General features: G+C 57.7%; 7 protein-coding genes across 7 annotated transcripts; 3 read left to right on the top strand and 4 right to left on the bottom strand.

Moving 5' to 3' along the window:
- Positions 1–231: 231 nt before the first annotated feature.
- Positions 232–1890, top strand: GLRG_11052 (O-acetylhomoserine aminocarboxypropyltransferase/cysteine synthase; the record flags this gene model as incomplete). Its single annotated transcript, XM_008101690.1, has 4 exons — positions 232–266; positions 332–447; positions 518–1437; positions 1513–1890. 4 exons carry the CDS (start codon positions 232–234, stop codon positions 1888–1890), a joined length of 1449 nt encoding a protein of 482 aa, XP_008099881.1.
- Positions 1891–3060: 1170 nt separating this feature from the next.
- GLRG_11051 (uncharacterized protein) lies at positions 3061–4086 on the top strand (the record flags this gene model as incomplete). Its single annotated transcript, XM_008101689.1, has 3 exons — positions 3061–3163; positions 3240–3510; positions 3603–4086. 3 exons carry the CDS (start codon positions 3061–3063, stop codon positions 4084–4086), a joined length of 858 nt encoding a protein of 285 aa, XP_008099880.1.
- A 447-nt stretch (positions 4087–4533) lies between these two features.
- On the bottom strand, positions 4534–6963 carry GLRG_11050 (translation initiation factor IF-2; the record flags this gene model as incomplete). Its single annotated transcript, XM_008101688.1, has 1 exon — positions 4534–6963. One exon carries the CDS (start codon positions 6961–6963, stop codon positions 4534–4536), a length of 2430 nt encoding a protein of 809 aa, XP_008099879.1.
- A 4593-nt stretch (positions 6964–11556) lies between these two features.
- Positions 11557–13751, bottom strand: GLRG_11049 (ABC1 family protein; the record flags this gene model as incomplete). Its single annotated transcript, XM_008101687.1, has 3 exons — positions 11557–11601; positions 11659–13131; positions 13200–13751. The coding sequence occupies 3 exons, from the start codon at positions 13749–13751 to the stop codon at positions 11557–11559; spliced, it is 2070 nt and encodes a 689-aa protein (XP_008099878.1).
- Positions 13752–14646: 895 nt separating this feature from the next.
- GLRG_11048 (cytochrome c/c1 heme lyase) lies at positions 14647–15802 on the top strand (the record flags this gene model as incomplete). The annotated part of the gene is made up of 3 exons (XM_008101686.1): positions 14647–14748; positions 14802–15466; positions 15535–15802. 3 exons carry the CDS (start codon positions 14647–14649, stop codon positions 15800–15802), a joined length of 1035 nt encoding a protein of 344 aa, XP_008099877.1.
- Positions 15803–16249: 447 nt separating this feature from the next.
- GLRG_11047 (uncharacterized protein) lies at positions 16250–16903 on the bottom strand (the record flags this gene model as incomplete). The annotated part of the gene is made up of 2 exons (XM_008101685.1): positions 16250–16770; positions 16852–16903. 2 exons carry the CDS (start codon positions 16901–16903, stop codon positions 16250–16252), a joined length of 573 nt encoding a protein of 190 aa, XP_008099876.1.
- A 2868-nt stretch (positions 16904–19771) lies between these two features.
- Positions 19772–20537, bottom strand: GLRG_11046 (uncharacterized protein; the record flags this gene model as incomplete). The annotated part of the gene is made up of 3 exons (XM_008101684.1): positions 19772–20166; positions 20248–20325; positions 20390–20537. The coding sequence occupies 3 exons, from the start codon at positions 20535–20537 to the stop codon at positions 19772–19774; spliced, it is 621 nt and encodes a 206-aa protein (XP_008099875.1).
- Positions 20538–20898: the final 361 nt, after the last annotated feature.

The raw sequence follows: 20898 nt of genomic DNA, 5'->3' as shown, positions 1-20898 counted from the left end.
TCATCTACGCACCGATTTGCGAGGGGTATTAACGACTTTTGAAACGATATGATGGAGCTGTCTTGAAAGGAGTTGAGGGGGGCATTTAAGGTGTCGGGCTTGCCATGATATAAACAAGCACAAAGCAAGCCAAATCAGCAGTGTCTTCAGATCTGGTACTGGTTCAGAAACCGGAAGCAAGGGCTATTAGAAATACCACCACTCTCAAACCTATTTCCTAGACCCTTCAACATGCCTGTCTCCGGGTCTTTGAGCAACGTGGACTGGTGAGAGGATCCCCGATCGGCTTTTGCATCACCGCAAGCTGCTGACACGTCGATGCGTCACCCAGGGAGCCGAGCTTCTCCACGGTGGCCGTTCACGGCGGCCAGGAGCCCGATCCCGTCAACGGCTCTCGTGCTGTCCCTCTCTACCAGACGGCCGCTTACAACTTTACCGATGCCGCCGGTCAGTCCCCCTTCTTGTGCCAGTGACGCCCCGCCCGCGCGTCACATCTTGACACTGACCCGGATCGCAGATGGCGCCAGCAAGTTCGCATGGAGCAAGGACGGGTACGTGTACACGCGCATGGGCAACCCAACCAACAGCGTGTTCGAGACGCGCATGGCGATGCTCGAGGGCGGCGTCGGCGCCGTGGCGACGGCGTCGGGCCACGCGGCGCAGTTCATGGCGCTGACGCAGTGCTGCGACCCCGGGCACAACTTCGTCAGCACCAGCTGGCTGTATGGCGGCACGTACAACCAGTTCCGGGTGTACATGAAGAAGTTCAAGATCGACGTCAAGTGGGTGGTGGGCAACGAGCCGGGCGACATCGACGCGGCCATTGACGAGAACACGCGGTGCGTGTACATTGAGACGATCAGCAACCCGAAGCACAGCGTGCCCGACATCCGGGCCATCGCCGACGTGGCGCACAAGCACGGGATCCCGCTCATCGTCGACAACACGTTCGGCATGGGCGGGTACCTCTGCCAGCCCATCCGGCAGGGCGCCGACATCGTCACGCACTCGGCGACCAAGTGGATCGGCGGGCACGGCACGTCCATGGGCGGCGTCGTCGTGGACGGCGGCCGCTTCGACTGGGGCGCGTCGGGCAAGTTCCCCGGCTTCACGGAGCCGGCGGACGGGTACCACGGCCTGAGGTTCTGGGAGACGTACGGCACCAAGGCGCTGTCGGCCAGGCTGCGGATGGACAGCATGCGCGACTTGGGGCCGTGCCTGAGCCCCTTCAACGCCTGGCTGCTCCTCCAGGGCCTCGAGACGCTCGCACTGAGGGGCGAGAGGCACACGGAGAGCACGCAGCGGTTGGCCGAGTGGCTCGAGGCGCACCCGAGCGTCAGCTGGGTGCTCTACCCCGGCCTCAAGTCGCACCCGGACTACGAGTACACCAAGAGGGTGTTCAAGAACGGCGCGGGCGGCGTGTTGACTTTTGGCGTCGTGAGTTTTGTTCCTTTCTTTTTTGGTATGATGACGATGGTAGTCGGCTGACAAAAGGAAACCCCTCCCTCCCAGGCCGGAAACATTGACCAGGTCCGCTCCGTCGTCGACAACCTCAAGCTCTGCTCGCACCTGGCCAACGTGGGCGACGCCAAGACGCTCATCATCCACCCGTGGGTGACGACGCACCAGCAGCTGCCGGACGAGGAGAAGATCAAGGGCGGCGTGACGCCCGACCTGATCCGCGTGTCGGTCGGCATCGAGGGGTTCGAGGACATCAAGAGGGACTTTGCGCAGGCGTTCGAGGCGGCGGGGCTGCCGGCGGCGAGCAAGGCGGGCGGGGACCCATTCGACGCCGCGCTACGGCTCGTCTCGGACGGGTTCATGGCGGGGAAGGCGACGGGGGCGCCGAGGCCCGGGACGGACGGGACCGTTTCTAAAGAGAGGGAGTGAGAGATGTGTGGAGTGACGACGACGGTATGAAAGTTTGACGTGGGCGCCGAGGCGACCGAGCCTGGTTGGATGGAGATACCAATGGATACTTGCAAAGTAACAAGTCGCATATTGTCTTAGCCCGAGTCCGGCAGTGCGTCGTGTGAGGGCCAGGTCACATCTCCATGCGAGACCAATATCGCAAATGTATGGACAGGAGTGGCACATCGTACTAGAGGCTTGAAGAGCGGCTGCCCCCTGTCCCTGGAGTCAATCACGGCACTACTGATGGTTCTAGTTTCCTGACTCAGGGTCTTTAACATGAGTGTTTGACAAGACCCAAAGCCCGCCTGTTTGCGGAACATTGATCCCTCTCGGTGCCTACTGGTGGTTTGATGCTGCCAAGACGTCGTCGTCGTCGTCGTCGTCGTCATCGTCAGTAGGGCGAAGGGAAGATGTAGCGAGCAGTTTGGTCCTCGGTAGGAGCTGTCGGCACTTGGCCAACTCGGTAATGGAAAAAGTATTCGATTATAAAACCATTGGGGCCTTTTACGAAGTCACATGACTGTCCTCACGACACGTCTGGAAGCCGCCCTTGCATTCGGGGACGATCACGGAGGGGGAAGGAACCGCCGGCACCCAGCGGCCGAGCCCCACTTGCCTCCGGGTGCTTTCCACGGCGGGTTCCGCGACCAGGTACGTACCTGGGTAGGGTAGGGGGGGTGTGGGTAGGTACGTACCCCTGGGGCAGATGGGGTGGTGCGATTTTCTCTCGGGCGACACCATCAGCCCATCATCAGTCGGTTTCTCAGCCCGTCGACCGCAGACACCACCGCGCACCAGGAATCGGCTCACCCGGCCACGGGGCTCGACGCATGATGATGATTATGATTATGATTCAGGAATCCATACTGGATCACTGTACGCACGGTCCGAGGGGACACTTCGATTCAAATAGCAAAGGGTTCCTACGACAGCGAGAACCGTTGAAGAGAGAGCCGTTCAGATTTTCGACCATCATTTACCAACAGAGAAGGACTATCAACCGTGTTAGGATATAACTGTCGTGTATATCTTTGGGGACATCTTACACCGATAACACAACAAGATTGACCTCGGGGTTTTTTTTATTCGTTTTCTTTGGTCGACTCGGACGGGGAAAAGTTCCCGTCATAGAAACAATCAAGCAAGATGGGTCTCATGAGACATATGAGCCATGTCGACCGTGAGGAGCTGTATACCGACCTCGAGGCGCGCATCCGCTACCTTCACAGCTTCCTCGACTTCAGCAGCAGTACGCCGGCTTCCCTCCTTCTGTCATCAGAGCGCAAAGAGAGAGAGAGAGAGAGAGACGCTAACAAACCCCCCAGAGGACATCGAGGCCCTCACCTCGGGCGCGAAATACGTCAAGGCCCTGATCCCCGCCGTCGTCAACATCGTCTACCACAAGCTGCTGCAGTACGATATCACCGCCCGCGCATTCACCACCCGCTCCACCAGCTTCGAAGGCCCCATGGACGACGTCCCCAGCGACGACTCGCCCCAGATCCTGCACCGCAAGATGTTCCTCCGCGCCTACCTCGCCAAACTGTGCTCCGACCCGAGCAGGATGGAGTTCTGGGAGTATCTCGACAAGGTTGGGTGCGTATTATGGCTCTTATTCCCCACCCACCCCCTTGCTCAACCCCCCCGCTACACCGAAAAAAACGACGACTGACAAACGGGTGCAACAGCATGATGCACGTCGGCCTCGGCCGCAAGCACCCCCTGCACGTCGAGTACATCCACCTCGGCGCCTGCCTGTCCTTCATCCAGGACATCATGACCGAGGCCGTCCTCTCGCACCCGCGGCTGGCCATGCAGCGCAAGATCGCCCTCGTCAAGGCCCTCGGCAAGGTCATCTGGATCCAGAACGACCTCATGGCCAAGTGGCACGTCCGCGACGGCGCCGAGTTCGCCGCCGTACTCGGCGACGGGCCCGAGATCGAGGAGGAGGGGTACCTGCACGGCCGCAAGGTCCTCGACAGCGAACCGGACGAGGACAACGCATGCGACAGGGATGGGCCTAGGTCGCCTTCGAAGTTACCGCGGCCGAGCAGCGCCGGCGGCGGGGGCGGAGTGTGTCCGTTCTCGGGGATCGCCGCCGGCGTTGACGGGTTGAAGGTTGGCGACGAGAGGGAGGACGGGGCGGCGCCGAAAGTTGAGAGCGCTGCGTAGAGGCGATAGGGGCGAAGTCTTTTTTGGTTCCGCGTTATACAAGGTATGAGTGGATGGCGTTTTTGGGCGGCTATGGCATCGGCTCACTTTTGCGGTTTTCAACACATTCGGTTTGAGGCATGGATATTTATCAATGGGAAGACAAGGCTGATGATCACAGGCGAAAAGAGAGAGAAACCTGAGAAAAGATTTCTTAAAAAGATAGGAAACTTGTTATTCAATCTTGACTGTCACAATGTACACAGCTTTCGGACCAGGCTTCCACAAACCCATCCCCCGCGGATTAGAACCGCCCATCAGAGAGACGGCACACGCGTCCAGCAACCCGTATATGTTATCCTCCGGCCTCTCCCGGCCACCAACACCGTGTGCCCTCGTGTACCAGTCACTGGATGCACGCTTCCGGGGCCCGCACATGTCTTCCGGAGTGGACCGACCGATGAGTGCTTAGTAGTAGCCGCCGCCACCGCCGCTCTTAGCACCACCGCCGCCACCGGAGGGAGCGCCGCCCTTGGGAGCACCTCCAGAAGGAGCACCGCCCTTAGGAGCACCTCCGTAGGGAGTACCGCCGGAGGGAGCGCCGCCCTTAGGAGCACCACCCTTGGGGCTGGCACTGCCGCCGCTGGGTGCACCTCCCTTGGGCGCGCCACCAGATGGAGAGCTGCCCTTGGGAGCACCGCCGTACGGAGTACCGCCAACCGGAGCACCGCCCTTGGGACTGGCACTGCCGCCGCTGGGTGCACCTCCCTTGGGCGCGCCACCAGATGGAGAGTTGCCCTTGGGAGCACCGCCGTACGGAGTATCGCCGACCGGAGCACCGCCCTTGGGACTGGCACTGCCGCCGCCGGGAGCGACGCCCTTAGGAGCACCGCCGTACGGAGTACCGCCAACCGGAGCACCACCCTTAGGACTGGCATTGCCGCCGCTAGGAGTGTTACCTTTGGGGCTATCGCCGTTGGGCACGTTGTATGACTGAGAGGGAACATTGCCCTTGGAGCTAGCGGGCTTAGGGCTATCACCCTTAGGCTGCATAGAGGAGTACGGGGTGTTACCCTTAGGGCTGGCACCACTGCTGCCGGGAGTAACACCCTTAGGAGTATTAGGCTTGGGGCTGCCACCCTTGGGCTGCGTGTAAGAGTCCGGAGTGTTACCCTTAGGGCTGTCACCCTTGGGCGCGTTATATGATGGCACAGAGGGAGTGTTTCCCTTGGGGCTGGCACCACTGCTGCTGGGAGTAGCACCCTTAGGAGTGTCGGGCTTAGGGCTGCCGCCCTTTGGCGCATTGTATGTGGGCACATAAGGAGTGTTGCCCTTGGGGCTGTCACCCTTGAGCGCGTTGTATGATGGCACAGAGGGAGTATTGCCCTTGGGGATGTCGGGCTTGGGGCTGCCGCCCTTTGGCGCATTGTATGTGGGCACATAAGGAGTGTTGCCCTTGGGGCTGTCACCCTTGGGCGCGTTGTATGATGGCACAGAGGGAGTATTGCCCTTGGGGATGTCGGGCTTGGGGCTGCCGCCCTTTGGCGCATTGTATGTGGGCACATAAGGAGTGTTGCCCTTGGGGCTGTCACCCTTGGGCGCGTTGTATGATGGCACAGAGGGAGTATTGCCCTTGGGGATGTCGGGCTTGGGGCTGCCGCCCTTTGGCACGTTGTATGTGGGCACGTAAGGAGTGTTGCCCTTGGGGCTGGCACCGCCGCCGCCGGAGGGAACGTTGTTTGTGGGCACATAAGGAGTGTTAGGGCTTGGGGAGGGGACGGCAACGGGGGTAGGAGCCGGAGTATCCTCACTCTGAGGGGTGGCAACGGGGCTGACTGCGGACGTGGTATCCTTGTTCTGGGAGGTAACGGGGCTGACTGCGGACGTAGTATCCTCGCTCTGAGAGACGGTATCAACCGGGCTGGGCACGTAAGGAGTGTTGGATGTAGCGGCAACAGGGGTAGACGCCGGAGCATTATCGCTCTGGGAGATGGCGGCAACAGAGGTAGGAACCGGAGTATCCTCGCTCTGGGGGGTGGCAACTGGGCTGACTGCGGACGTGGTATCCTCGTTCTGGGAGGTAACGATAACAGGCGTAGGAACCGGAGTGTCCTCGGTCTGGGGGGTGGCAACGGGGCTCACCGCGGACGTAGTGTCCTCGCTCTGAGAGATAGTATCAACCAGGCTGGGCACGTAAGGAGTGTCGTTGCTCGGGGATGTAGCGGCAACGGGGCTCGCCGCGGACGTAGTAGTCTCGCTCTGAGGGACGGTATCAACCGGGGTGGGACCGTACGGAGTGTCGTTCGTGGGGCTGTCACCCTCAGGGCTGTCATACCCGGGGCTGTCGTACTGGGGGCTGTCATACTCAGGGGCGTCATACTCGGAGGTGTCATACGCGGAGGTGTCATAGTCGGGCGATTCGGCAGGGGTATCATCGCGCCGGGCTCTGTAGTACCCGCCTCCCGCACCGCCACCGGGGCCAGAGGGACCACCCCCGGGGCCAGACGGGCTGCCACCAGGACCAGAAGGACCCCCACCGGGGCCAGAGGGACCAGCGCCGGCGCCAGAAGGACCGCCTCCGGGACCAGATGGGCCACGGCCAGGACCAGAAGGACCACCGCCAGGGCCCGAGGGACCACCACCACCACCACCGCCACCGTAGCCGTAGTCTCTGCGATGAACGGATCTGAGTGTGCGTTTGTTGCCGGAGTAGGAATCGTCGTCCTCGGGGCTGCCAGCGCCGTTCAAATCGAGGGAGACGAGGTCGCCGATGACGTCGCCGATGGGGCCGTCGTTGTTTTGCTCGTCCTGCCGGGACTGGATTCCGGCATTCTTCATGCTGGGGTAGCCGAGAACGGGGGCGGCCACGAGGGCGGCGGTAAGGATGGAAACGCGCATTGTGCAGACGAGGCCAGCGACGTTGGGGAAAGAATACAGGGGGGATTAGTAGCGAACAAGCGAAGGTGTGTGTAGGCGAAAAGCTCTAGACCAGAGAGATGTGAACGAACGACTGCGATGGAAACAGAACGAGCGTGGAAGGGAAGAGGATGGAGCGAATGTGTCCTGATGAAGCCAAATGAACAGAGACGAGGGGGATCGCGGGCTCATTATATGTGCGGCGACGATGCAGAATCGTCTAGAGGCTCTGCCGCGCCAAAGATGGATCTAGACCCTACGTAGAGCCAACCGGTCCGTCGCTTTGAGGCCGAACTTGAAGCAGGCTGTGGAGATTGAGATAGTGTCCTCCCGTCCATAGGCGCTTGGGGTACGTGCCCGGTATGTCTGCCGTATCGTTCGGGTCGTGTAAACGTCATTTCCCTCTCTCCTTTTCCCCGACTACTCGATCCCTAAGGATCCGGACGGGGCGTTGGCCTCGCCTCCTGGCCCCGGGTATCGGAAGCGTTACTTGCCCCGGCCTGCTTCAAATCAGAGCTTTCGAGATTAAAGCGAGCTAGTGGCTGACGGCTACTGTGGTGGTGTGGTGAAGGAGGCGTTGGTGGAGAGGAGATTAAGGGGGGTTACCCATACGGGCCTGGACGGGTAGGAAGACACTACCTGTTTGCTAGTTCCAACTGCTGTTTCTCTTGCTCTTCCCGTTGTTCTCTCTCATATACCTGGCGGCTCTTTTGAGGGGGCTCGCTGCCATGATTATTTGCAGATGAGGCCAGTAGTCTCAGAATCGAGAATTGCGGTGCTCGAGGCCTGTAACGTCTATCATGCTGCATAGCAAGCCGTAAAACTAGCGAAGCAGAGGACCGACTGGATGTCTAGACCGTGTGGGTGCAGGATTGACAGATCTCATGCTACAGCTTCCGGACAGCTCTAGAGTCGACATCAGCCCGAATCCGGACTTCTGGGGAAACCAACGAGGCCGTGCCCCGCGATGGCACCCGATGCAGGGAAAGGAGAGACGGAGACAGAGAAAGGAGACGTGCGCTTTTGTTAGGACTAAGGGGTTGTCGGGACACCACAGAAGCGGTTGAACTTGCTGGCGCGCCACATCATCCCCAAACAAGCTTTTGTGGCTTACCCGCTGAGTATCATCAGGAACATGGCATTGTTTTCTTCTTCCTTCGACGGGGGGACGGGCACAGCTCGGGATTTTTGGCTCCCCTGAAACAATGCCCCCCTCTGCCGAAGAAACTAATCGACAAAGCGCCAAAAAGTTACACGCCAGACGCCAAACGCCAGACGCCAAATGCCAAATGCCAACGCCAAATACATCACCCATAGCTCTCAACAAGAACATGGACGAGCTTGCGGAGAAGGCCATAAGGCCCTCGTTGGGTCTGGCCGCATCCCAAGACTCGGCCGAGCGGGCGGGAGAACGGCTCAATCGAGGGGCTGGTATGCTCTTGGTGCAAGGTAACGGCAATAGGTAGGGGTTTGCCTATTGGATCCTTTGGGGAATGAGACAATCTGTCTGGGCTCCTACGCCAGTCTGTTAGCTTGCCAGACTGCCTCTTTTTTGCCGGGACGACTGCGTCATCATGCCTGTACTTGGGTTATTGCGAATGAACAACAACTGGGTAGTGGCATCGACAGCTTGGCCCCCCTGGAAAGGGGATTTTGGCAAAACGTCTCGCGCTGTTTCGTTCTAGTCTTGGTTTCTCAATCCTTTTTTTCTTCTTCTTTCTTCTCCACCAACGCGGTGTTTCGTACTGTACTGCGATTTCCCGGGTTCCAAGCAAACTGATCCTTCGCGGTTTGCCAGGATCGCGATCCGTCGCCATGTCTCAGGGACGACAGCTAGCATCGGACCGCTTACGATTAGTCAGACACGCGATATATCATTGGCCTTGGACCTCTCTTTCTCCCCCCCATCCCACGGTCTGGGGCGAGATGGTCGCCGGCGAACTGCGAACAGACTTGCAAAGTGGGCAACAGTGGGACGGCAGAGGCGCTGGCTCTTCTTTTGCTATGCATGTTACTGAGATTATGGCAATTTGTGCTGCGTCGTTGCCACAGAGTGTCCGCTTTGGTGAGACTTCACTGCCAAACCTTGCCAGCTCTGCAGAGAAAGAAGGCTACCGCCCATCATGTGCACAAGGAGTTAGTCTTGGCCGTGTGGTCATAACAGGAAACGCAGGGTTCGTGACAAGCCCGCAGTGATTCTGTTAGTCCAAGGTAGCAATTTGCACCAGCCTATAACAAGGAGGCTACGTACGCTATAGCCGTCGAAGGAGGACAAAAGACGGTCTAGCCGGGTTGCTCCCCCCTCGTCATCTCCAGGATTCACGCTTGGGTCATTGACGTACGACATACCACAGGTCTAGGGGGCAGGCCTTCAAGAGCTTCTTCCCCCTCAGTGACACACACCATGGCCGCCGCTGGCCCTGTGGTGCTCTGATGCTTGTTGAAGGACAGTTCGTTTGGCGTGTGTGTGTGTGTGTGTGTGTGTGTGCAAGCCCACGCTCTTTGGCAGGCGACCTGATTCCAAGACTCAATCTGGGGTGTGGGACGCTACAGAATGTTTGATTGATTTTGAAGCCCCCTTCCCCGGCGGAAAGATATTGAGGCTCCGAGTGGGAGGCGGTGCACAGAAGAAACCCAATATCTTGGCGGCGCTAGCTTCAGAGGAGCGCTTGTTGCTGCGAAGGCGTACCCTTACGGAGAGATCTATGGGATAATGTTAATTGATTTTTCCTTGGCGAGACGTTCCAGACGACGGTGGAACCTCATCTTGGCCTTTGTATCAAAGAGGTTATTCGTGTGCTCCTTATGAGTGATAAAATGCAGGTTCCCCGCCGTGATTCCGACATTTCTTTCATCAATTATTTTACCTGCCTGGGCGATTCAGAAAAGAATGAAATCATTGAAAAGGCGTAATCTGCTCCTTTGCCCAGACTGCTCCGGAGGCCATCCCACAACTTGTCAATGCTACTGTTCCTTCGACAAGTCTTGGGTGCCCCCTAGCCGAGCAAACCGGCGTGTCTGGACCAGTGCCGCACAGCCCGCAGAGAAGATGTCTAGATCCATAGTGCGAAAGCCATGTTGGGTTTTGATTTCTCTGCTGTCGATGAGGACTTTGGGGGGCGAAGCAAAGATCGCGGCGAAAGCTCGCCACCTATGCGATGATCTAGGGTATGAGGGAGAGAAGTGTGCCGCACAGGCGAGGGTGGCCGAGTAATCGCACAAGGTGTAGCAGACCCTGTATGGGATATCTGTACTTCCCTCTTTGGGCCCCTGATGAGCCCAATATCTTAAAGTATTGCGATTACACATCTAGCCAGGATGCTATGGTGCTCGGTTACCTTCTCGAGGCGAGCTGGGGTGTAGATATGCGCGTCGCGTCTAAGGTCTGGTCAGGCTCTGCAGGAATATCGGCGTCTAGAGGGGGAAATAATCCTGCCAAAAAGTCCAATGTTCCAGCATGAACACATTCACAGACATGGATTTCAGCATCGTCAACCTGAGAGCTGGTTGTAACATAATATACTGGTACTGATTAACCAATCAAACAATGCAAATGTAAAGGGCTGCACGGAAGTTCTCTCCAAATGGGTAAATGGTTTCATCTATTTCGTGACACGGTGTCTTGGCCGACCTTGCTAAGATAGATTGTTGGAAGGACTCTAGATGGGTTGACGCATCAAACAGAAGGGGCTGTGAAAGGCATGAACTCTCCAAGTCTAGTTGGTCTGGCTGACTAGAAAGTGGCCAGCTTTATAGACTTCTATAGTGACTGGCTTATACATGAGGGTCAGTCGGAATGCTGTTCTAAGATAGATATTTATTTGGGTAGAGTATTATACACAGGTGAAAAGCTTTAAATAACACTCACGCCGCCGCACATCACCTCACATATTCATATTGGACATATTTTCAAGCTGTTGGACACGTCTAGTCATGAATAAACGCTTCAGGTAGTACTGCCATTTATTCAACACGATGTAGACTCCAAAATCTTCGCTCAACTCAATGTTCGATGGGTCGATACGCTTCATGTATATCGTAACCGGCAAATGCCGACGTCGGTCAGTCACGTGGAAGCTTCTACTACGTCCAGATACAGTTAGCCACCGCAGGCCAAAAGAAGCTTTAAGTACTGTGTGAGTAGCCGTCAATTGGTGCTTAGATGGCCAGAGAGGGACGCTTCGTCGACACGTCCGTCGTGGTCCTCTTGTCGCGTCGCCCTCGAACTCCCCATCAAATCCACCATTCGCCTGATGTACGCGGGAACCCGGAGCCAAATGTTCCCGTTTCCGTCTTCTCAGTCGAGACATGACGATTATTGGGATGAATGTCCCTACGGTCCTTTGTTACTGATTGCTCACAGGATCCCGCGTCGCTTTACACTTCATTAGCACAACCCGCGCCGAAGCACCGAATGAATCAGACAAGCACTGGATGAATCGGACGAGCCCTATATGGCAAGATTAAAACCGGCGTATATTGGAAGCCTCTGTTCTATGAGTTGTATATGTCTACCCCGCGCCTGCCTAGAGCGCCTAACCCGTGCATTCATTCATCCGTATTATACAGTTTACATTATACATTTGGTGCGAGGAGATCGTACTTGACACAACGTTCGACCTGCGACAGGTTAGCCGTGTCACGATATTCAGCGTTCGGGAGCGATTCGTAACTTACGTCTTCGATGCTGGCCTGCAAGAACCGTCTGGTCTCCAGGCCGGCCCACACCACGAGCATGCTGAAGTCGCCATGCTTGGCCATCTCGGTGCCGCTCTGGGCGCTCAACTGGCGCAGGATCGGCAGGGAGCTGCTGAGCAGGTCCATATCGGGGTGCAGGCTCCGGCCAATGCCCTCAAGGAGGAGGATGCTGATGACGACGTTGACAAAGTCGCCCTCGAGGCGCACATGGTGGCGGCGGACCATGCCGAGGACGTCCTGCAGAATGTCGCCAATCTTGATGTTGCCCAGAGCCAGGGTGCGGCTCTTGACGCCAAGCACGAGGTGTTGCATCTTCAAGGCAAACACCTCCTTGTCCAGCACAGCGTCGGGCTGGCGGCAGCGCTCGCACATGAGGTTGCCGGCCTTGTAGCCGTCGAACTCGGCCACGGCGCGGAAGAGGTCGAGGAAGTTGGTGCGGTTTGTCTCGTTGAGCTCCGTCACGAGGCCCGTGTCGATGAAGATGAGCTGCGGACGGAAGCCCTCGTCGTCGATCTTTTGGAGCTCGGCGGCCCAGGCGGCGGGGTTCTTGCGGTGGCGATAGGGACGCAGCCTGGCGAGGACTTGCTCGGTGACGTCGTCCTGCTCCTCCGGGTGCCCTTTGCCCGTGTTCCTGCGGAACTTGAGCTCGGGCTCGTGAGACTGGTAGAAGCGCACCATGATGTTGCCGGGATGCAGGTCTGCGTGGACGAAGTTGTCGATCAGCAGCATGCGCAGGAAGGCGTCGAGGCCCTCGGAGGCGATGTCCTCTTGGAACACGCCGCCGCCGTTCTCGAGAAAGTCGGCCAACGGGATGCCCTGAGCGAACTCCTCGACGAGAACGCTGCGGGTGGTGAACTCGGTGTAGGGGTAGGGGAACCAGGCGGTGGTGCGGTCTTTGAAGTTCTTGCGGAACTTTGCGAGGTTGGCGGCCTCGATACGGAGGTCGAGTTGGAGCTTCATCATCTCGCCGAACTGGGCGACCTCGTCGGGAAGGGAGAGCCACTCGATGGTGGGGATGAGGTTGAGGGCGGAGGCGAAGAAGTGCATGATGCGCAGGTCTCGACGGACGGTCCTCTCGACGCGCGGGTGCAGCACCTTGACGGCGACGTAGGATGAGGGGACGCGCTTGGGTGTGCTCTTGAGGGCAGCCTCAACGTTCTTGGCCACCTTGTGACGAAGTGGTTTGGGCGTTTCGTCGATATCTTTGTCACCGGGGGCGGCAAGACCGGGCTTCAGTTTAGCCCGGTAGACCTGGGCGATTGCGCCGACGCCGAGGGGCTTCTCGTCAAACTCGTCAAAGATGTCGTCGAAGTTCCGGCCGTCGAAGGCGGCGGAGACGATGCGCTTGGTATCGTACATGGAGTGAGCGGGTGCGTTGGAGTGGAGTTTGGACATGATTTCGCACATTTCGGTGGGAAATATGTCGGTGCGGGAGGCTGCCCATTGACCGAGCTGAGAGATGGTGAGCAATGTTGCAGGGCATCGTGAGGGGAGGGGGGATCTCTTCAGGCATCACATACCTTGATGAAGGCGGGGCCAGCCCATTCCATGGACTGGACGAGGAAGCCGTACCACCAAAGGGTGCCGGTGCGCTCGTTGTCACGATCGGGGCGGCGGCGGCCCAGCCAAATGGCGGGGACAGCGAAGATGACGGGCACGAAGATGACGAGGAGGTGGAGGAAGCGGACGCCGGTGCACAGGGGCTCCCAGACGTATAGGTCGAGGGTGATGGTGAGGGTGTGCCAGACGCGGGAGATGCCGCTGTCATCGTCGGCGACCTTCTTGTTGATCTCGGCGCGGCTGACCTCGAGCATGCGCTTCTCGCCCGTCTGGTCGGTGCCGCCGTTGTCCTTTTCGGACAGTTCAAAGAAGGCGGCGGTGCCGAGGGCGCCGACACCTGCGCCGCCTGCTCGGAGGGTATATCTCGTGTAGCGAGTGGCCCTCCATGGCAGCGGCCTCGTCTGGCTGGTGCGAAATGCGCTTCTGAATGTCGAGTAGAAATGGGTGCCGTTTGACGGCGCTCGGAAGCCCGGACGTGGACAAAAACGGCCCAGGACGAAGGCCAGTCTCATCTCGAGCGAGGACTGGGGGATGAAGGTCGGAAGGCGGCTACCATGTTATCAGTGTCGGGGTCGAGATCGAGGTCGAGGTCGAGGTTGAAGTCGAGACGGATTCGGAGAGGAGGAATTGGCCTGGGCCGCGGGGGCAGAGTGAGGTTCGGAATGTGCGCGCCCAGAACCGTGGGATTGGGACCAGGTTCCTTAGGTAAGCATTATTCGTACCTAGGAAGGCACGTAGTATTCCGTACTCGTAGTTCGCTATTTTACTATCCGGAAGGCGGAATGGAATGGGGTCAATGGCCCGCGGATGGTGACGTAAGGGTTAGATTAGGTATTTGGCTGCATTTAGGAGAGACCGCCCTCGATACGTACCTCATCACCAAGTTCCTTGCAGACCGGGAAAACCCCGGAGAATCACGTGCCGGCTGGTTGGGCTGATTGATGACGCGAGCGAGTGACACGACATCGAGGTACGTACTCCTTTTTTTATTCCTGGGAAGAGCGATTGACGCGGGACATGGTCGGAAAGAGTGGTCGCGGGTCTATCCGATGGATGGCCCACAGAAGCCTTCACTGCTGTATTCGTCCACTAGGACCACTGTTATGTACCACTGTAGCCACTGTAGAGCTGAAGCGAGCTGAGGTCAGCAAAACCACAGCGCGCGCAGAGGGCCTGAAGTGACCTCGATCGGTTCTTTATCCGCCGATCCCAGTTTCTTATCGCATTAAATCTTTTTTCTTTTCCCTTCATCCTTTAACCCGGCAAAAAACAAAAGCTCCTTCACCATCCAACCCCGTCGCATTTGATACCTTCTTGTACAATAATACCTTTGTTTCTCCTACGACTATTTGCCTATTCTACCTATTTCTCCCCCTTCCCCTTAATCCGCCTCAGCTGCACATCATCATGGGTTGGTTCTGGGCCGATGGTCCTGTTGCGCCCGTCAAGGCGAACTACGTCTCCGCGGCGCATCCTCATGGTGTCGCTGTCCCTTCCGGACCTCCTCCTGTATGTCTAACCAGCACTTTCTTCGATACATGTCTTTGTCTGACACTTCCCAGCCTGGATGTCCGATGCACGAAAAGACTCTCGGCGCCCTGAACCCGAGTACAAAGCCCGCCACCGCACCCGCTCCTCCTTCCGCATGCCCCGTCCCCCACGATCAGCGACAGTCCGCCGCGCCGCCGCCGCCGTCGTCATGTCCCGTGCCGCACGACGCGCCCAAGCCCAAGCCCGAGTCCAAGGGCGGCTTCCTCCAGCAGATCAACCCCCTGAACTACATGTTCAAGGAAATCTCCCAGGCCCCCGCCGAGAACCAGGCCATCGTCTTGCCCACCGAGCGCGAGCCCTCGACGATACCAAGGGGCTCCGGCGACGGCAACTGGGAGTACCCCTCGCCCCAGCAGATGTACAATGCCCTGCTGCGCAAGGGTTACACTGACACCGATATCACCGCCGTTGAGTCCATGGTCTCGGTTCACAACTTCCTCAACGAGGGAGCCTGGGCAGAGATTGTCAGCTGGGAGGAGCGCTTCGGCAAGGGCCTGTACAGGGGCTGGCAGGCCTGCCGCCGCGGCGAGGAGAACGCCGACGATGAGGTCGAGAAGCTCAAAGACGGCTCCGAGACGCCCCCAACCCTGATCCGCTTCCAGGGCCGCCCCAAGGACATGACCCCCAAGGCCGTCATGTGGCAGGTTGCCGGCTGGCTCTATCCCTCCAAGTTCGAGTACGTGCCCTTCCCCCATGGCCTTCTTGCATGCAACATCACCAACTGACTGACCCTCTCCCTCATAGGACCGAGCCCCCCTTTGACCGCCACGACTGGTTCGTCTCCCGCAAGATGGGCGATGTCGAGAAGGAGGTCCGCTACGTCATCGACTACTACTCGGGTGAGCCCGAGCCCACCGGCGAACCCGTCTTCTATCTCGACGTCCGGCCCGCCATGACGCCCCTCGGCGCGGCGGAGCGGCTGATCCGATGGGGCGGCGACGTGTGGTGGAGGGCCTCGGGCGCCGAGGTGCGCGAGAAGGAACGGCTCGAGAACCAGTGGAAGAAGAGTTAGACGGAACGACGACAAGAACAAGAACAACAATAAGACCAAGACCAAAAGCGAGCGGAAATTCCCCCAGGCTGAGCGCGCTTGCTCGGGGACGTGTGAGTAGTGATTATTTGGCGGCGGCAATTTGACACGATATAAACGGTTAGGTGCTTCGGATAAAGAAAAAAAGAGGGAACAGAGTCTCTTTTTTTTTTCCGACCTACTTCCCCCCTCCTGTTATTAATACCATATCGACAATATCATATGGGCCTGTATAGTACGTCGCGAAACGGCGGCGCATCTTTAAATGTACTTTCAATGTCGAGACGACCCCCGGTTGGATATAATGATTTCAATTCATAAATTACTTCCACCACTGTTAACCTCCCTCTCTTCTCTCTCTCTCTTTTCCCCTTTGACCTCTCGAGGGGTTTCCTATTCCTCGTTCCACGTCCTCTCGGCACGGAACTCTCATGACGTCTTGGCGGCCAAGGCGGTGACCTGGTCGAGCAAGGCCTTGGCCTCGCGGGGCGCGTTCTTGAGGACCTTGTCGCGGAGGTGGTCGACCTGCTGGCCGGCGGCGGCGGGGGGATTGCCCTGGGCGGTCTGGATGCGGGAGATCTGCATGGCGAGGAAGAACTTGGGGATCTTGATGGCGGCGAAGTTGCCGTTGACGGAGCGGATGCCGGCCTCAGTGGCGGTGTAGGCGTTGACCTGGTTCTGGAAGGTGGCGAGGTCGTTGTCGGCAAGGGGCTCCTTGGTGGCGAACTTGGAGAGGGCGAAGGCGAGGGGCGTCTGGGACGAGGCGGCGAAGTTGATGGACGAGAACTTAACGCCGCCGGCGTCGACGTCGGGGACGCCCGAGATGGTCTTCTTGGAGGCGTCGCAGGTGACCTTGTTGGCGAGGCTGGCGGCGGCGTCCGAGACCTCCTTGGGGAGGACGGTGTTGCCGACGATGAAGCAGGCGTTCTGGCGCGCGTCGAGGCTGGGGGCTGGCGGGATGGGTGTGTCTTGGTCAGTTTCTCTTCGTTCAAGGGGAAACTAGGGGGGAGGAAGGGTATCTTTTCACTCACCTGCGAGAGCGGCACCGAAGCTGGCTGCGAGGACGACGAAAGAGAGCTGCATCTTGAAACTGGAGAAGACCACGAGGAACTTTTAGGGTCTCAAAAAGAAGGTGATCCGGCAAGGGATTGTGGGTTTAGGAAGCTTTAGTTGAAGAGGAAATCGGGAAAACGAAGCGAAAGACCTTGCCGGAAGGACTGGTTCAGAAACGAAAAAGAATGAAAGAATGAACGGGTTACTGGCAACGGGAAAACAAGTAAACGGTCAAGGCCTGATCTGGAGGATAGGACATGATCGCCTTTTAAGCATCACATCACCCGCATGGGTGTGTGTGGGAGGGTAGGGGGGGAAGGGGTTTCTTGGCAAATAAGCATAGGGCGCGCCCACCACTACCCCCCTCCAAATCTTAACATCGTCAAAACCTGCTCACTGGTTTACTACTTTCTAACTCTCTCTGATGGGGTGGGGGGAGGGCCGTCGTCTTTCCCCTGTTGACGATTTTCGTCCCAGCATTCCGAGAGATCGTCCCCCCCGTCCTTAGAGTTCGCATCTTTGATCAGAGCATGATGCAGATACCATGGGATACCATACCGAGATGCCGAGCCCTGCCTGCCTATCTGTCGGTCAGTCGGTCACAACATGAATCAGACTCGTGGGAAGCCGGGGCAGCGGTTAGGTTGGCAGAGTGTCAAGGACGGCAAGGGGGAGGGATTTCCTCCGCGGGTATGCGGGTATAACGAGGACCGTCATATAGGCAAACCCATTGCACGCAGTTCCGCTCAACCTCGTTTGCAAGAGACAGACCGATAGAGAGAGAGGGAGAGAGAGAAAAGAGCCGGCCAGCGCGTGTCGTTTCTGCAACAGCACGAGTCTCGAAAGCTTGTCGCGCGCCACCCGATGCGGTAAAGGTTATCCCTGACGGCCTGCTTTTAAGCCGCCGAGCCATAGAACCACATCTGCGGTTTCGGGCGGGGGGGTGGACAGGGGGGTTTCCTGTAAGGACCTCTCCGTTTGTGTGTGTGTATGTGTGTGTGTGTGTGTGTGTGTCGTCCGAACTCTAGAGTCCTTGACGGAGGACATGGCCGATTCGGGAACATGGGTGATCCCATATCTGGCATACACGAACATGGGGGTTTGACGGTCCTGGTGGGGGGTTCGTCCTTCGACCTTCTTCCTCATTCGTACAGACTGAACTCTTTTCGCTTACAGTCCGAGCCAGATATAGCTAGTAACCCCCATCCCCCCCCCCTGTCAGCTCGTCCTTTCTTCTTTTCGACCTTGTTTCAGCGCGTCAAGGGGATCCAATCATGACCGGGAAGACGGTGGTATCGAGGCGTTCCAGAGTTGGACATCTCGGGAGGGTGCGACGTCGTCTAAGAGCCCTGCTTCTCAGGGAACAGGGGATTGGTATCCCTTCGTGTGCTTGCCACCTTTTCTTTGCCTGGGTGACGGTTCTGAGAGAAGGGATAAACGAGGTTGAGAGGTGGCTTGGCTTCCCCCTCCCAGCGATACGGTCGAGAGCTGTGGTCTGCTAATGAGACGTCAACCGACATATCGGTCCGCATGCTTAATAACTCAATTGTCGTGTCCGCAGTCCTCGGTGGGAAAAGAGTACGGATAGAAGAAGAAGAAAAATCACGGCGGCCCCGCGAAAGGGGGCTGTGTGCGCACATCTCCGGGAAGACTCACTCGACCGTGGTTCTGCATCCAAGTTATTTCACGAATTTGGCTCCTGGGATGTCAATGCTGAGGCTTTATCTTATTTTATATTTTATCTCAAGCCGTCCGGCCCGAAGCTGGGTTTGACTTTTTGGCAACGCCAACCGACTGCGACGCTCTTGGCGACGAACGACCCGCCGTGGGACGGCCAGGTATGGATGCCATGGCTCAAGAGGCCAAAGACTGTCTTCTCTGTTGATCCCCCGGGTCATCCGGGCATGGTAACCTGTCCAGAACTCTGGCTGGCTCGCTGTGAGCGCAGCTTTAGTCTCGTCTCTGCGCTCCCCGTGTGCCTCTCTCCCTGTACGTGGCGAAACATTCCTTGTCTGTGCAGGATCGGTGAGTTCCAAAGCCTGTGATGGTATCATATCCGCCGACCTTGTCTCTTCTCGTCTCGGACGATGTATCAGACTACATGCACACTTGCACACACTGCACGTCGGGGTTAGAATGGCTTGTAAACTCACGATAGCCCCCGATTGGGGAGTGAAGCAGACTGGCAGACAAGACCACGAGAATATCCAAACAACTACCGATGAAGGAGTGTTCAACGGTTCCAAACAACGAAACCTCCCTCGGTGTGACCGATCTCGCCTACCTTGCCGTCAAGCCGGCATGCTTGTCGGACGACAAGCCCGACCCGATGCGGGTGCTCTCCCTCGACCGGAACTCCGCCAAAGCCCATGTCAAGTACTGCAGCACTACGTCCGCCGCCGTTCTGACTTGAAAAGTCTCCGCGGCCGCGATTTTGCCGTTCAACATGGGCGGAACCCTTCATTAGCATCCTGTTCTTGCGCGTCCATGAAGTATCTTCACTTGACCAAGGGGGCAACATAGAGCGCGTCGCTCCGGTCGCCCCTCTCCACCGGAAAAAGCAAGAGAAAATAGAAATATCATGAGGTTTGAACTTGTCCATAATTCAAGTAACCATGGCCTTTTATCCCGAGAGAAGTGACAACTTCTCGGATTCCCCGCTAGTTGTATTAGCAGATATCAACTCCATTAGGCATTTCTTTCCTTCCATTTGAATTGTTCGAATGATGATAGTATTAGTAATAGCTCGCCACATCCCCCTTCAGGGAAGCAGCCGCCAAATGATATAAACTCGCTGCAAAATACCTAATGCTCTATACGCCTTCGTACACCTCCAAAAACACCTCAGCCCTGCTCCCGACAAAGAAGGATCCGTACATGGCCGCGCCAGCCGGCGTCTCACTCGACCACGGCCCACGAGCCCGACGGGCCGTACTCGACCTCGTGGAAGCTCTCCTTCTTAAAGTCTATGACGTGGATGGGCGTGTCGTGGCCGTCGACCATGGTCCCGGTCTCGGCGCCCTTTTGGAACCACACGGCGGCCTGCAGCCTCGGCGTCAGGGCCTCCCTCCCGGGCGGCAGGGGGCCGAAGTGGCTGACGTAGACGGGGGCCTCGACGCCGTTGACAGTCTTGTACACGACGGCCGACGCCGACGATGCCTCGTTGACGAACATCATGTCCTCGTCGGACACGTCCGGGTCCGTCGTCGCGCTGCCGTCGCTCCAATCCTGCGGCAGGACCCACGACTTCCCCGAGGAGATGGGCTGCGGCGTCGTCGCGACGTCGAGGCGGACTGTTGCGCTCGTGTTAGTCCAGGGGAATCGTGTGACAAGTACGTGTTTGGATTGGGGAGCTTCTTTTGTGTTTTTCTTACCTCCACTGGCGAACGCGCTGCTGCTGGCTGCGATCGAATACTCTTCCTTCCACGTCACCATGAGATTCCGCGCGCAAACTGACCATCGGATTAGCAAATGGTTCTTCTTGGTCTGGGGTTCCTTTAACAATGCAGACGGTACCTGAAGAGTAGCCGATGACGTTGAACTTGGTGGAGCCCGGCCTGGCGCTTGTATCGAAGCCAAAGGCAAGGCAGATCTTGTGCCCGCTGGTCTTGAACTTGGCAACGCAGTTCTTGTCGATGCGGATGTTGAGTTTGTATTCGGCCATTCTTGCTAAGGTTTGGGGGGCTGGCGGGCTGGCTTTTCGCGGCGGCGCTGAGATATTTTCCTTGGACCGCGTAGATGGTAATTTTGTATGAGCTGAGGAATGGTGATGAAAAGGAACCTCCTTGAGATATCATCCCTTTCTCGAGCCGGGGGCATCAGAAAGATAAATATCTATCGCTCTACATTCTCCGTCGTCACCCCTTCTCAGACAGAGGACCCTACGTCTCCATGCAATCATGCGAACTCGGCCTACAGAAGAGAACGTTGGGCTGAGGGTAAAAGGGGACCTTTCTGTCTCAACAGCGCCTTGACGTAAGTTCACGGTCCGATGACGCAGCTGTCTTGGTTTCGCTTGCGGATCA

The sequence above is a fragment of the Colletotrichum graminicola genome, assembly GCF_000149035.1.
Source record: "Colletotrichum graminicola M1.001 genomic scaffold supercont1.72, whole genome shotgun sequence".
In the NCBI taxonomy this organism is placed as follows: domain Eukaryota; kingdom Fungi; phylum Ascomycota; class Sordariomycetes; order Glomerellales; family Glomerellaceae; genus Colletotrichum; species Colletotrichum graminicola.
This window is presented reverse-complemented; position numbering and strand designations above follow the sequence as displayed.